The 14,553-nt window shown below is 50.2% G+C and overlaps 1 protein-coding gene across 1 annotated transcript in view; it reads right to left on the bottom strand.

Moving 5' to 3' along the window:
- The window catches only part of LOC139568544 (sodium/potassium/calcium exchanger 3-like), an 85,442-nt gene that overhangs the window by 16,978 nt on the left and 53,911 nt on the right, over positions 1-14,553 (bottom strand). Inside the window, exon 3 of the mRNA XM_071390449.1 lies at positions 10,138-10,214. Within this exon, the coding sequence (XP_071246550.1) occupies positions 10,138-10,214 (77 nt within the window). The remainder of the gene's footprint in view (positions 1-10,137; positions 10,215-14,553) is intronic.

Genomic DNA, 14,553 nt, shown 5'->3' with positions numbered 1-14,553 from the left:
CAGCCAGCCGAGAAATACAGGGGGGACTGACGTGAAGTTGTTAGTTTTCCACTGTGTTGAGTGTGTGATTTCTTTTTTACGGGAACTTAAAATAGTTTATTGAGGTGTTATGAATGTGAAAGGTTGATTAAAGACACGCACAGAGACATGGGAAAGGGGATACCTAGTGGGAAAGGGGATACCTAGTGGAAAAGGGGATACCTAATGGAAAAGGGGATACCTAGTGGAAAAGGGGATACCTAATGGGAAAGGGGATACCTAGTGGGAAAGGGGATACCTAAGTGGAAAAGGGGATACCTAGTGGGAAAGGGGATACCTAATGGGAAAGGTGATACCTAGTGGAAAAGGGGATACCTAGTGGACAAGGGGATACCTAGTGGAAAAGGGGATACCTAGTGGGAAAGGGGATACCTAGTGGAAAAGGGGATACCTAGTGGGAAAGGGGATACCTAATGGGAAAGGGGATACCTAGTGGAAAAGGGGATACCTAGTGGAAAAGGGGATACCTAGTGGGAAAGGGGATACCTAGTGGAAAAGGGGATACCTAATGGGAAAGGGGATACCTAAGTGGAAAAGGGGATACCTAGTGGGAAAGGGCATACCTAGTGGGAAAGGGGATACCGAGTGGGAAAGGGGATACCTAGTGGGAAAGGGGATACCTAGTGGGAAAGGGGATACCGAGTGGGAAAGGGGATACCTAGTGGGAAAGGGGATACCGAGTGGAAAGGGGATACCTAGTGGGAAAGGGGATACCTAGTGGGAAAGGGGATACCGAGTGGGAAAGGGGATACCTAGTGGGAAAGGGGATACCGAGTGGAAAGGGGATACCTAGTGGGAAAGGGGATACCTAGTGGGAAAGGGGATACCGAGTGGGAAAGGGGATACCAAGTGGGAAAGGGGATACCTAGTGGGAAAGGGGATACCGAGTGGAAAGAGGACACCTAATGGGAAAGGGGATACCTAGTGGGAAAGGGGATACCTAGTGGGAAAGGGGATACCTAAGTGGAAAAGGGGATACCTAATGGGAAAGGGGATACCTAGTAGGAAAGGGGATACCTAGTGGGAAAGGGGATACCGAGTGGGAAAGGGGATACCTAGTGGGAAAGGGGATACCTAGTGGGAAAGGGGATACCTAGTGGAAAAAGGGATACCTAGTGGGAAAGGGGATACCTAGTGGGAAAGGGGATACCTAAGTGGAAAAGGGGATACCTAGTGGGAAAGGGGATACCTAGTGGGAAAGGGGATACCGAGTGGAAAAGGGGATACCTAGTGGGAAAGGGGATACCTAGTGGAAAAGGGGATACCTAGTGGGAAAGGGGATACCTAGTGGGAAAGGGGATACATAGTGGGAAAGGGGATACCTAAGTGGAAAAGGGGATACCGAGTGGAAAGGGGATACCTAGTGGGAAAGGGGATACCGAGTGGAAAAGGGGATACCTAGTGGGAAAGGGGATACCAAGTGGAAAGGGGATACCTAGTGGGAAAGGGGATACCTAGTGGGAAAGGGGATACCTAAGTGGAAAAGGGGATACCTAATGGGAAAGGGGATACCTAGTGGGAAAGGGGATACCGAGTGGAAAGGGGATACCTAGTGGGAAAGGGGATACCTAGTGGAAAAGGGGATACCGAGTGGAAAGGGGATACCTAATGGGAAAGGGGATACCTAGTGGGAAAGGTGATACCTAGTGGGAAAGGGGATACCGAGTGGGAAAGGGGATACCGAGTGGAAAGGGGATACCTAGTGGAAAGGGGATACCTAGTGTGAAAGGGGATACCTAGTGGGAAAGGGGATACCGAGTGGAAAGGGGATACCTAGTGGGAAAGGGGATACCTAGTGGGAAAGGGGATACCTAGTGGGAAAGGGGATACCGAGTGGAAAGGGGATACCTAGTGGGAAAGGGGATACCTAATGGGAAAGGGGATACCTAGTGGGAAAGGGGATACCGAGTGGAAAGAGGATACCTAGTGGGAAAGGGGATACCTAGTGGGAAAGGGGATACCTAGTGGGAAAGGGGATACCTAGTGGGAAAGGGGATACCTAGTGGGAAAGGGGATACCGAGTGGGAAAGGGGATACCTAGTGGGAAAGGGGATACCTAGTGGAAAAGGGGATACTTAGTGGAAAAGAGGATACCTAATGGGAAAGGGGATACCTAGTGGAAAAGGGGATACCTAGCGGAAAAGGGGATACCTAATGGGAAAGCGGATACCTAATGGAAAGGGGATACCTAGTGGACAAGGGGATACCTAGTGGAAAAGGGGATACCTAGTGGGAAAGGGGATACCTAGTGGAAAAGGGGATACCTAGTGGGAAAGGGGATACCTAATGGGAAAGGGGATACCTAGTGGAAAAGGGGATACCTAGTGGAAAAGGGGATACCTAGTGGGAAAGGGGATACCTAGTGGAAAAGGGGATACCTAATGGGAAAGGGGATACCTAGTGGAAAAGGGGATACCTAGTGGAAAAGGGGATACCTAATGGGAAAGGGGATACCTAGTGGGAAAGGGGATACCTAATGGGAAAGGGGATACCTAAGTGGAAAAGGGGATACCTAGTGGGAAAGGGGATACCTAGTGGGAAAGGGGATACCGAGTGGGAAAGGGGATACCTAGTGGGAAAGGGGATACCTAGTGGGAAAGGGGATACCGAGTGGGAAAGGGGATACCTAGTGGGAAAGGGGATACCGAGTGGAAAGGGGATACCTAGTGGGAAAGGGGATACCTAGTGGGAAAGGGGATACCGAGTGGGAAAGGGGATACCTAGTGGGAAAGGGGATACCGAGTGGAAAGGGGATACCTAGTGGGAAAGGGGATACCTAGTGGGAAAGGGGATACCGAGTGGGAAAGGGGATACCTAGTAGGAAAGGGGATACCTAGTGGGAAAGGGGATACCGAGTGGGAAAGGGGATACCTAGTGGGAAAGGGGATACCTAGTGGGAAAGGGGATACCTAGTGGAAAAAGGGATACCTAGTGGGAAAGGGGATACCTAGTGGGAAAGGGGATACCTAAGTGGAAAAGGGGATACCTAGTGGGAAAAGGGATACCTAGTGGGAAAGGGGATACCGAGTGGAAAAGGGGATACCTAGTGGGAAAGGGGATACCTAGTGGAAAAGGGGATACCTAGTGGGAAAGGGGATACCTAGTGGGAAAGGGGATACATAGTGGGAAAGGGGATACCTAAGTGGAAAAGGGGATACCGAGTGGAAAGGGGATACCTAGTGGGAAAGGGGATACCGAGTGGAAAAGGGGATACCTAGTGGGAAAGGGGATACCGAGTGGAAAGGGGATACCTAGTGGGAAAGGGGATACCTAGTGGGAAAGGGGATACCTAAGTGGAAAAGGGGATACCTAATGGGAAAGGGGATACCTAGTGGGAAAGGGGATACCGAGTGGAAAGGGGATACCTAGTGGGAAAGGGGATACCTAGTGGAAAAGGGGATACCGAGTGGAAAGGGGATACCTAATGGGAAAGGGGATACCTAGTGGGAAAGGTGATACCTAGTGGGAAAGGGGATACCGAGTGGGAAAGGGGATACCGAGTGGAAAGGGGATACCTAGTGGAAAGGGGATACCTAGTGTGAAAGGGGATACCTAGTGGGAAAGGGGATACCGAGTGGAAAGGGGATACCTAGTGGGAAAGGGGATACCTAGTGGGAAAGGGGATACCTAGTGGGAAAGGGGATACCGAGTGGAAAGGGGATACCTAGTGGGAAAGGGGATACCGAGTGGGAAAGGGGATACCTAGTGGGAAAGGGGATACCGAGTGGAAAGGGGATACCTAGTGGGAAAGGGGATACCTAGTGGGAAAGGGGATACCGAGTGGGAAAGGGGATACCTAGTAGGAAAGGGGATACCTAGTGGGAAAGGGGATACCGAGTGGGAAAGGGGATACCTAGTGGGAAAGGGGATACCTAGTGGGAAAGGGGATACCTAGTGGGAAAGGGGATACCTAGTGGGAAAGGGGATACCTAGTGGGAAAGGGGATACCTAAGTGGAAAAGGGGATACCTAGTGGGAAAAGGGATACCTAGTGGGAAAGGGGATACCGAGTGGAAAAGGGGATACCTAGTGGGAAAGGGGATACCTAGTGGAAAAGGGGATACCTAGTGGGAAAGGGGATACCTAGTGGGAAAGGGGATACATAGTGGGAAAGGGGATACCTAAGTGGAAAAGGGGATACCGAGTGGAAAGGGGATACCTAGTGGGAAAGGGGATACCGAGTGGAAAAGGGGATACCTAGTGGGAAAGGGGATACCGAGTGGAAAGGGGATACCTAGTGGGAAAGGGGATACCTAGTGGGAAAGGGGATACCTAAGTGGAAAAGGGGATACCTAATGGGAAAGGGGATACCTAGTGGGAAAGGGGATACCGAGTGGAAAGGGGATACCTAGTGGGAAAGGGGATACCTAGTGGAAAAGGGGATACCGAGTGGAAAGGGGATACCTAATGGGAAAGGGGATACCTAGTGGGAAAGGTGATACCTAGTGGGAAAGGGGATACCGAGTGGGAAAGGGGATACCGAGTGGAAAGGGGATACCTAGTGGAAAGGGGATACCTAGTGGGAAAGGGGATACCTAGTGGGAAAGGGGATACCGAGTGGGAAAGGGGATACCTAGTGGGAAAGGGGATACCTAGTGGGAAAGGGGATACCTAGTGGGAAAGGGGATACCGAGTGGGAAAGGGGATACCTAGTGGGAAAGGGGATACCTAGTGGGAAAGGGGATACCTAGTGGGAAAGGGGATACCGAGTGGGAAAGGGGATACCTAGTGGGAAAGGGGATACCTAGTGGGAAAGGGGATACCTAAGTGGGAAAGGGGATACCGAGTGGAAAGGGGATACCTAGTGGGAAAGGGGATACCGAGTGGAAAAGGGGATACCTAGTGGGAAAGGGGATACCTAGTGGGAAAGGGGATACCTAGTGGGAAAGGGGATACCTAGTGGGAAAGGGGATACCTAAGTGGGAAAGGGGATACCTAAGTGGGAAAGGGGATACCTAGTGGGAAAGGGGATACCGAGTGGGAAAGGGGATACCTAGTGGGAAAGGGGATACCTAGTGGGAAAGGGGATACCTAGTGGAAAAGGGGATACCTAGTGGGAAAGGGGATACCTAGTGGGAAAGGGGATACCTAGTGGGAAAGGGGATACCTAAGTGGAAAAGGGGATACCGAGTGGAAAGGGGATACCTAGTGGGAAAGGGGATACCGAGTGGAAAAGGGGATACCTAGTGGGAAAGGGGATACCGAGTGGAAAGGGGATACCTAGTGGGAAAGGGGATACCTAGTGGGAAAGGGGATACCTAAGTGGAAAAGGGGATACCTAATGGGAAAGGGGATACCTAGTGGGAAAGGGGATACCGAGTGGAAAGGGGATACCTAGTGGGAAAGGGGATACCGAGTGGAAAGGGGATACCTAGTGGAAAAGGGGATACCGAGTGGAAAGGGGAAACCTAATGGGAAAGGGGATACCTAGTGGGAAAGGTGATACCTAGTGGGAAAGGGGATACCGAGTGGGAAAGGGGATACCGAGTGGAAAGGGGATACCTAGTGGAAAGGGGATACCTAGTGTGAAAGGGGATACCTAGTGGGAAAGGGGATACCGAGTGGAAAGGGGATACCTAGTGGGAAAGGGGATACCTAGTGGGAAAGGGGATACCTAGTGGGAAAGGGGATACCGAGTGGAAAGGGGATACCTAGTGGGAAAGGGGATACCTAATGGGAAAGGGGATACCTAGTGGGAAAGGGGATACCGAGTGGAAAGAGGATACCTAGTGGGAAAGGGGATACCTAGTGGGAAAGGGGATACCTAGTGGGAAAGGGGATACCTAGTGGGAAAGGGGATACCTAGTGGGAAAGGGGATACCTAGTGGGAAAGGGGATACCTAAGTGGAAAAGGGGATACCGAGTGGAAAGGGGATACCTAATGGGAAAGGGGATACCGAGTGGAAAAGGGGATACCTAGTGGGAAAGGGGATACCTAGTGGAAAGGGGATACCTAGTGGGAAAGGGGATACCTAGTGGGAAAGGGGATACCTAAGTGGAAAAGGGGATACCTAATGGGAAAGGGGATACCTAGTGGGAAAGGGGATACCGAGTGGAAAGGGGATACCTAGTGGGAAAGGGGATACCTAAGTGGAAAAGGGGATACCGAGTGGAAAGGGGATACCTAATGGGAAAGGGGATACCTAGTGGGAAAGGGGATACCTAGTGGGAAAGGGGATACCGAGTGGGAAAGGGGATACCGAGTGGAAAGGGGATACCTAGTGGAAAGGGGATACCTAGTGGGAAAGGGGATACCTAGTGGGAAAGGGGATACCGAGTGGAAAGGGGATACCTAATGGGAAAGGGGATACCTAGTGGGAAAGGGGATACCTAGTGGGAAAGGGGATACCGAGTGGAAAGGGGATACCTAGTGGGAAAGGGGATACCTAGTGGGAAAGGGGATACCTAGTGGGAAAGGGGATACCTAGTGGGAAAGAGGATACCTAGTGGGAAAGGGGATACCTAGTGGGAAAGGGGATACCTAGTGGGAAAGGGGATACCTAGTGGGAAAGGGGATACCTAGTGGGAAAGGGGATACCTAAGTGGAAAAGGGGATACCGAGTGGAAAGGGGATACCTAATGGGAAAGGGGATACCTAGTGGAAAAGGGGATACCGAGTGGAAAGGGGATACCTAGTGGGAAAGGGGATACCGAGTGGAAAGGGGATACCGAGTGGAAAGGGGATACCTAGTGGGAAAGGGGATACCTAGTGGGAAAGGGGATACCTAGTGGGAAAGGGGATACCTAGTGGGAAAGGGGATACCTAGTGGGAAAGGGGATACCGAGTGGGAAAGGGGATACCTAGTGGGAAAGGGGATACCTAGTGGGAAAGGGGATACCTAGTGGGAAAGGGGATACCTAGTGGGAAAGGGGATACCTAGTGGGAAAGGGGATACCTAGTGGGAAAGGGGATACCTAGTGGGAAAGGGGATACCTAGTGGGAAAGGGGATACCTAAGTGGAAAAGGGGATACCGAGTGGAAAGGGGATACCTAGTGGGAAAGGGGATACCGAGTGGAAAAGGGGATACCTAGTGGGAAAGGGGATACCTAGTGGGAAAGGGGATACCTAGTGGGAAAGGGGATACCTAGTGGGAAAGGGGATACCTAAGTGGAAAAGGGGATACCTAATGGGAAAGGGGATACCTAGTGGGAAAGGGGATACCGAGTGGAAAGGGGATACCTAGTGGGAAAGGGGATACCTAGTGGAAAAGGGGATACCGAGTGGAAAGGGGATACCTAGTGGGAAAGGGGATACCTAGTGGGAAAGGGGATACCTAGTGGGAAAGGGGATACCTAGTGGGAAAGGGGATACCGAGTGGAAAGGGGATACCTAGTGGGAAAGGGGATACCTAGTGGGAAAGGGGATACCGAGTGGAAAGGGGATACCTAGTGGGAAAGGGGATACCTAGTGGGAAAGGGGATACCTAGTGGGAAAGAGGATACCTAGTGGGAAAGGGGATACCTAGTGGGAAAGGGGATACCTAGTGGGAAAGGGGATACCTAGTGGGAAAGGGGATACCGAGTGGAAAGGGGATACCTAGTGGGAAAGGGGATACCTAGTGGGAAAGGGGATACCTAGTGGGAAAGGGGATACCTAGTGGGAAAGGGGATACCTAGTGGGAAAGGGGATACCTAAGTGGAAAAGGGGATACCGAGTGGAAAGGTGATACCTAGTGGGAAAGGGGATACCTAGTGGGAAAGGGGATACCTAGTGGGAAAGGGGATACCTAGTGGGAAAGGGGATACCGAGTGGGAAAGGGGATACCTAGTGGGAAAGGGGATACCTAGTGGGAAAGGGGATACCTAAGTGGAAAAGGGGATACCTAATGGGAAAGGGGATACCTAGTGGGAAAGGGGATACCGAGTGGAAAGGGGATACCGAGTGGGAAAGGGGATACCGAGTGGAAAGGGGATACCTAGTGGGAAAGGGGATACCTAGTGGGAAAGGGGATACCTAGTGGAAAGGGGATACCTAGTGGGAAAGGGGATACCTAGTGGGAAAGGGGATACCTGAGTGGAAAGGGGATACCTAGTGGGAAAGGGGATACCTAGTGGGAAAGGGGATACCGAGTGGGAAAGGGGATACCTAGTGGGAAAGGGGATACCTAGTGGGAAAGGGGATACCTAGTGGGAAAGGGGATACCTAGTGGGAAAGGGGATACCTAGTGGGAAAGGGGATACCTAAGTGGAGAAAGGGGATACCTAGTGGGAAAGGGGATACCTAGTGGGAAAGGGGATACCGAGTGGGAAAGGGGATACCTAGTGGGAAAGGGGATACCTAGTGGGAAAGGGGATACCTAGTGGGAAAGGGGATACCGAGTGGGAAAGGGGATACCTAGTGGGAAAGGGGATACCTAGTGGGAAAGGGGATACCTAGTGGGAAAGGGGATACCTAGTGGGAAAGGGGATACCTAGTGGGAAAGGGGATACCTAGTGGGAAAGGGGATACCTAGTGGGAAAGGGGATACCTAGTGGGAAAGGGGATACCTAGTGGGAAAGGGGATACCTAGTGGGAAAGGGGATACCTAGTGGGAAAGGGGATACCTAGTGGGAAAGGGGATACCTAGTGGGAAAGGGGATACCTAGTGGGAAAGGGGATACCTAGTGGGAAAGGGGATACCTAAGTGGAAAAGGGGATACCTAATGGGAAAGGGGATACCTAGTGGGAAAGGGGATACCGAGTGGAAAGGGGATACCTAGTGGGAAAGGGGATACCGAGTGGAAAGGGGATACCGAGTGGGAAAGGGGATACCGAGTGGAAAGGGGATACCTAATGGGAAAGGGGATACCTAGTGGGAAAGGGGATACCGAGTGGAAAGGGGATACCTAGTGGGAAAGGGGATACCGAGTGGAAAGGGGATACCTAAGTGGAAAAGGGGATACCGAGTGGAAAGGGGAAACCTAATGGGAAAGGGGATACCTAGTGGGAAAGGGGATACCTAGTGGAAAAGGGGATACCTAGTGGGAAAGGGGATACCTAGTGGGAAAGGGGATACCTAAGTGGAAAAGGGGATACCGAGTGGAAAGGGGATACCTAATGGGAAAGGGGATACCGAGTGGAAAAGGGGATACCTAGTGGGAAAGGGGATACCTAGTGGAAAAGGGGATACCTAGTGGGAAAGGGGATACCTAGTGGGAAAGGGGATACCTAGTGGGAAAGGGGATACCCAAGTGGAAAAGGGGATACCGAGTGGAAAGGGGATACCTAGTGGGAAAAGGGATACCGAGTGGAAAAGGGGATACCTAGTGGGAAAGGGGATACCTAGTGGGAAAGGGGATACCGAGTGGAATGGGGATACCTAGTGGGAAAGGGGATACCTAGTGGGAAAGGGGATACCTAAGTGGAAAAGGGGATACCTAATGGGAAAGGGGATACCTAGTGGGAAAGGGGATACCGAGTGGGAAAGGGGATACCGAGTGGAAAGGGGATACCTAGTGGGAAAGGGGATACCTAGTGGGAAAGGGGATACCTAGTGGGAAAGGGGATACCTAGTGGGAAAGGGGATACCTAGTGGGAAAGGGGATACCGAGTGGGAAAGGGGATACCGAGTGGGAAAGGGGATACCGAGTGGAAAGGGGATACCTAGTGGGAAAGGGGATACCTAGTGGGAAAGGGGATACCGAGTGGAAAGGGGATACCTAGTGGAAAAGGGGATACCTAGTGGGAAAGGGGATACCGAGTGGAAAGGGGATACCTAGTACCTAGTGGAAAAGGGGATACCTATTCAGTTGTACAACTGAATGCATTCAATCAAAATGTGTCTTCTGCATTTAACCCAACGCCTCTGAATCAGAGAGGTGCGGGGAGCTGCCTTAATCAGCGTCCAGTTGTTGTTGGCAGAAGCAGAAAGGCAGATTTTTGCCACCTGCCACCCCCTGGATACCTACACACACACACACACACACACACACACACACACACACACACACACACACACACACACACACACACACACACACACACACACACACACACAGACACACAGACAGACAGACAGACAGACAGACAGACAGACAGACAGACAGACAGACAGACAGACAGACAGACAGACAGACAGACAGACAGACTGAGATCAAAGTGAAGAAGACTGAACTCACACACAGGACGTGTAGGGCCACAGCTCCTTCTGTCCTCTCCCTGTGGGTAAACAGATCTGTAGGGAACTCGTGCAAAGCTGGAAGAGACAGAGATTTCGAGTTACTCAAGCAAGAGATTGTGTGTTTGTGTGTGTATGTGTGTGGATGGATGGTGTGTGTGTGTGTGTGTTCTGACGTCTGTCCTGTGAGGTCAATGCTACTCACAAGCTAATGGAGGACACATAACTCATATGAACTGACAAGGGCTGGCCCTGCAGCACCTTGCCTAAATGTCTATTTGTGTGTGTTTGTGAGTGTGTGTGTGTGCATGCCTGCGTCCGTCCATCTGTGAGTGTGTGTCTGTATGACAGTACTGCAGCATCCTGCCAAGGATTGTGTGTGTGTGTGTGTGTGTGTGTGTGTGTGTGTGTGTGTGTGTGTGTGTGTGTGTGTGTGTGTGTGTGTGTGTGTGTGTGTGTGTGTGTGTCTGTGTCTGTGTCTGTGTGTGAGTGTGAGTGTGAGTGTGAGTGTGAGTGTGAGTGTATGTGTGTGTGTGTGTGTGTGTGTGTGTGTGTGTGTGTGTGTGTGTGTGTGTGTGTGTGTGTGTGTGTGTGCACGCCTCCTCTGAGAACTGAAAGACCCACCAGAGGAGAAGAGAAAAAGAGATGGATAAAGTGAGAGCGAAGAAAAGGACAAAGAGAGGAGAGAGAGAGAGTAAAAATAGAGCTCAGGATTAGGATATGTAGGGTGAGGAGGAGAGAGGGATGAGGAGGAGAGAGGGATGAGGAGAGAGGGAAATTATACATGGAAAGAGAGTAGGGATACAAGGGGAAAGGGTACAAGAAGCGCTAGAAGCTATCACTCCTTAATGTGCATAAAAAAGTGTGTAAGAGAAAGAAAGAGAGGGGAAAGAGAGGGGGGAAAAGAGAGAGGGGGGAAGAGAGAGGGGAAAGAGAGAGGGGGGAAGAGAGAGGGGGAAAGAGAGAGGGGGAAAGAGAGAGGGGGAAAGAGAGAGGGGGAAAGAGAGAGGGGGAAAGAGAGAGGGGGAAAGAGAGAGGGGGAAAGAGAGGGGGAAAGAGAGGGGAAATAGAGAGGGGGAAAGAGAGGGGGGAAGAGAGAGGGGGAAAGAGAGAGGGGGAAGAGAGAGGGGGACATAGAGAGGGGGAAAGTGAGAGGGGAAAGAGAGAGGTGAAAAGAGAGAGGGGGAAAGAGAGAGGGGGAAAGAGTGGGGGAAAGAGAGAGGGGGGCAAGAGAGGTGAAAAGAGAGAGGGGAAAGAGAGAGGGGGAAAGAGAGAGGGGGAAAGAGAGAGGGGAAAGAGAGAGAGGGGGAAAGAGAGAGGGGGAAAGAGAGAGGGGGAAAGAGAGAGGGGGAAAGAGAGAGGGGGAAAGAGAGGGGGGAAGAGAGAGGGGGAAAGAGAGGGGAAAGAGAGAGGGGGAAAGAGAGGGAAAGAGAGAGGGGGTGCAAGAGAGGTGAAAAGAGAGAGGGGGAAGAGAGAGGGGAAAAGAGAGAGGGGGAAAGAGAGAGGGGGAAAGAGAGAGGGGAAAGAGAGAGGGGGAAAGAGAGAGGGGGAAAGAGAGAGGGGAAAGAGAGAGGGGGAAAGAGAGGGGGGGAAAGAGAGGGGGAAAGAGAGAGGGGGAAGAGAGAGGGGGAAAGAGAGAGGGGGGAAGAGAGAGGGGAAGGAGAGAGAGGGGGAAAGAGAGGGGGGGAAGAGAGAGGGGGAAAGAGAGAGGGGGAAGAGAGAGGGGGAAAGAGAGAGGGGGAAAGAGAGAGGGGGAAAAGAGAGGTGAAAAGAGAGGGGGGGAAGAGAGAGGGGAAAAGAGAGAGGGGGAAAGAGAGGGGGAAGAGAGAGGGGGAAAGAGAGAGGGGGAAAGAGAGAGTGTAAAAGAGAGAGGGGGAAAGAGAGGGGAAAAGAGAGAGGGGGGAAAGAGGTGAAAAGAGAGGGGAAAGAGAGAGGGGGAAAGAGAGAGGGGAAAAGAGAGAGGGGGGAAGAGAGAGGGGGGAAGAGAGAGGGGAAAGAGAGAGGGGAAAGAGAGAGGGGGAAAGAGAGAGGGGGAAAGAGAGAGGGGAAAGAGCGGGGAAAAGAGAGAGGGGGAAAGAAAGGGGAAAAGAGAGAGGGGGAAAGAGAGGGGAAAAGAGAGAGGGGGAAAGAGAGGTGAAAAGAGAGAGTGGAAAAGAGAGAGGGGAAAAGAGACAGGGAGAAAGAGAGAGTAAGAGAAAGAGACAGAGAAAAATAAGAGATAGAAAGAAAGAAAAAGAGAGCTTAAATACCTGTTATCCTCTCACTCCACACTTCCTTCCCTCTCCCTCCATTCATCATTCTCCTTCCTTCTCTCTCCCTCCATTCATTCTCCAGGCTCCTCTCTCCTCCTCTCTTCCTTTTCTCCCTTCATCATGACACCTCGTCCACCAATCAACAGTCTATTCCACCGCTAACATCTGCTCCGGGTTTCACCACGTGTCCACTGGACAGGCCAGCCAGGCGGTCAACGTTGTGCTAGCTAGTGGCTAGCACAACCACTGCTTCCACCAATGCTAATAGCTGCCAATACAGTGATGCTATTCCAAATCAAATCAACGTTTATTTGTCACGTGTGTCGAATACAACAGGTGTAGGTAGACCTTACAGTGAAATGCTTACTTACTAACCAACAGTGCAATTTTTAAGTAACAAATAGGTACAGTTGAAGTCGAAAGTTGAAATACACCTTAGCCAAATACATTTCAACTCAGTTTCTCACAACTCCTGACATTTAATCCTAGTAAAAATTCCCTGTCTTAGGTCAGTTAGGATCACCACTTTATTTTAAGAATGTGAAATGTCAGAATAATAGTAGAGAGAATGATTTATTTCAGATTGGATCTATTTCATCACATTCCCAGTGGGTCAGAAGTATACATACACTCAATTAGTATTTGGTAGCATTGCCTTTAAATTGTTTAACTTGGGTTAAACGTTGCGGGTAGACTTCTACAAGCTTCCCACAATAAGTTGGGTGAATTTTTGGCCATTCCTCCTGACAGAGCTGGTGTAACTGAGTCAGGTTTGTAGGCCTCCTTGTTCGCACACGCTTTTTCAGTTCTGCCCACAAATTTTCTATAGGATTGAGGTCAAGGCTTTGTGATGGCCACTCCAATACCTTGACTTTGTTGTCCTTAAGCCATTTTGCCACAACCTTGGAAGTATGCTTGGGGTCAGTGTCCATTTGGAAGACCCATTTGCGACCCAGCTTTAACTTCCTGACTGATGTCTTGAGATGTTGCTTCAACATAACCACATAATTTTCCTACCTCATGATGCCATCTATTTTGTGAAGTGCACAAGCCCCTCCTGCAGCAAAGCACCCCCACAACATGATGCTTCACGTGCTTCACGGTTGGGATGGTGTTCTTTGGCTTGCAAGCCTCCCCCTTTTTCCTCCAAACATAACGATGGTCATTATGGCCAAACGGTTCTATTTTTGTTTCATCAGACCAGAGGACATTTCTCCAAAAAGTACGATCTTTGTCCCCATGTGAAGTTTCTAACCGTAGTCTGGCATTTTTATGGCGGTTTTGGAGCAGTGGCTTCTTCCCTGCTCAGCGTCCTTTCAGGTTATGTCGATATAGGACTCGTTTTACTGTGGATATAGATACTTCTGTACCTGTTTCTTCCAGCATCTTCCCAAGATCCTTTGCTGTTGTTCTGGGATTGATTTGCACTTTTCGCACCAAAGTAAGTTCATCTCTAAGAGACAGAACGTGTCTCCTTCCTGAGCGGTATGACAGCTATGTGGTCCCATGGTGTTTATACTTGCGTACTATTGTTTGTACAGATGAACGTGGCACCTTCAGGCATTTGGAAATTGCTCCCAAGGATGAACCAGACTTGTGGAGGTCTACAATTTTTTTTCTGAGGGCTTGGCTGATTTCTTTAGAGTTTGAAGGTAGGCCTTGAAATACATCCACAGGTACACCTCCAATTTACTCAAATGATGTCAATAAGCCTATCAGAAGCTTCTAAAGCCATGCCATCATTTTCTGGAATTTTCCAAGCTGTTCAAAGGCACAGTCAACTTAGTGTATGTAAACTTCTGACCCACTGGAATTGTGATACAGTGAATTATAATGGAAATAATCTGTCTGTAAACAATTGTTGTAAAAATGACTTGTGTCATGCACAAAGTAGATGTCCTAATCGACTTGCCAAAACTATAGTTTGTTAATAAGAAATTTGTGGAGTGGTTGAAAAACTAGTTTCAGTGACTCCCACCTAAGTGTATGTAAACTTCCGACTTCAACTGTATTATGTGAACAATAGATAAGTAAAAAATAAAAACAACAGTAAAAAGACAGTGAAAAATAACAGTAGCGAGGCTATAACAGTAGCAAGGCTATATACAGGCACCGGTTAGTCGGGCTAATTGAGGTAGTATGTACATGGAGGTATGGTTAAAGTG

The sequence above is a fragment of the Salvelinus alpinus genome, chromosome 2, assembly GCF_045679555.1.
Source record: "Salvelinus alpinus chromosome 2, SLU_Salpinus.1, whole genome shotgun sequence".
In the NCBI taxonomy this organism is placed as follows: domain Eukaryota; kingdom Metazoa; phylum Chordata; class Actinopteri; order Salmoniformes; family Salmonidae; genus Salvelinus; species Salvelinus alpinus.
This window is presented reverse-complemented; position numbering and strand designations above follow the sequence as displayed.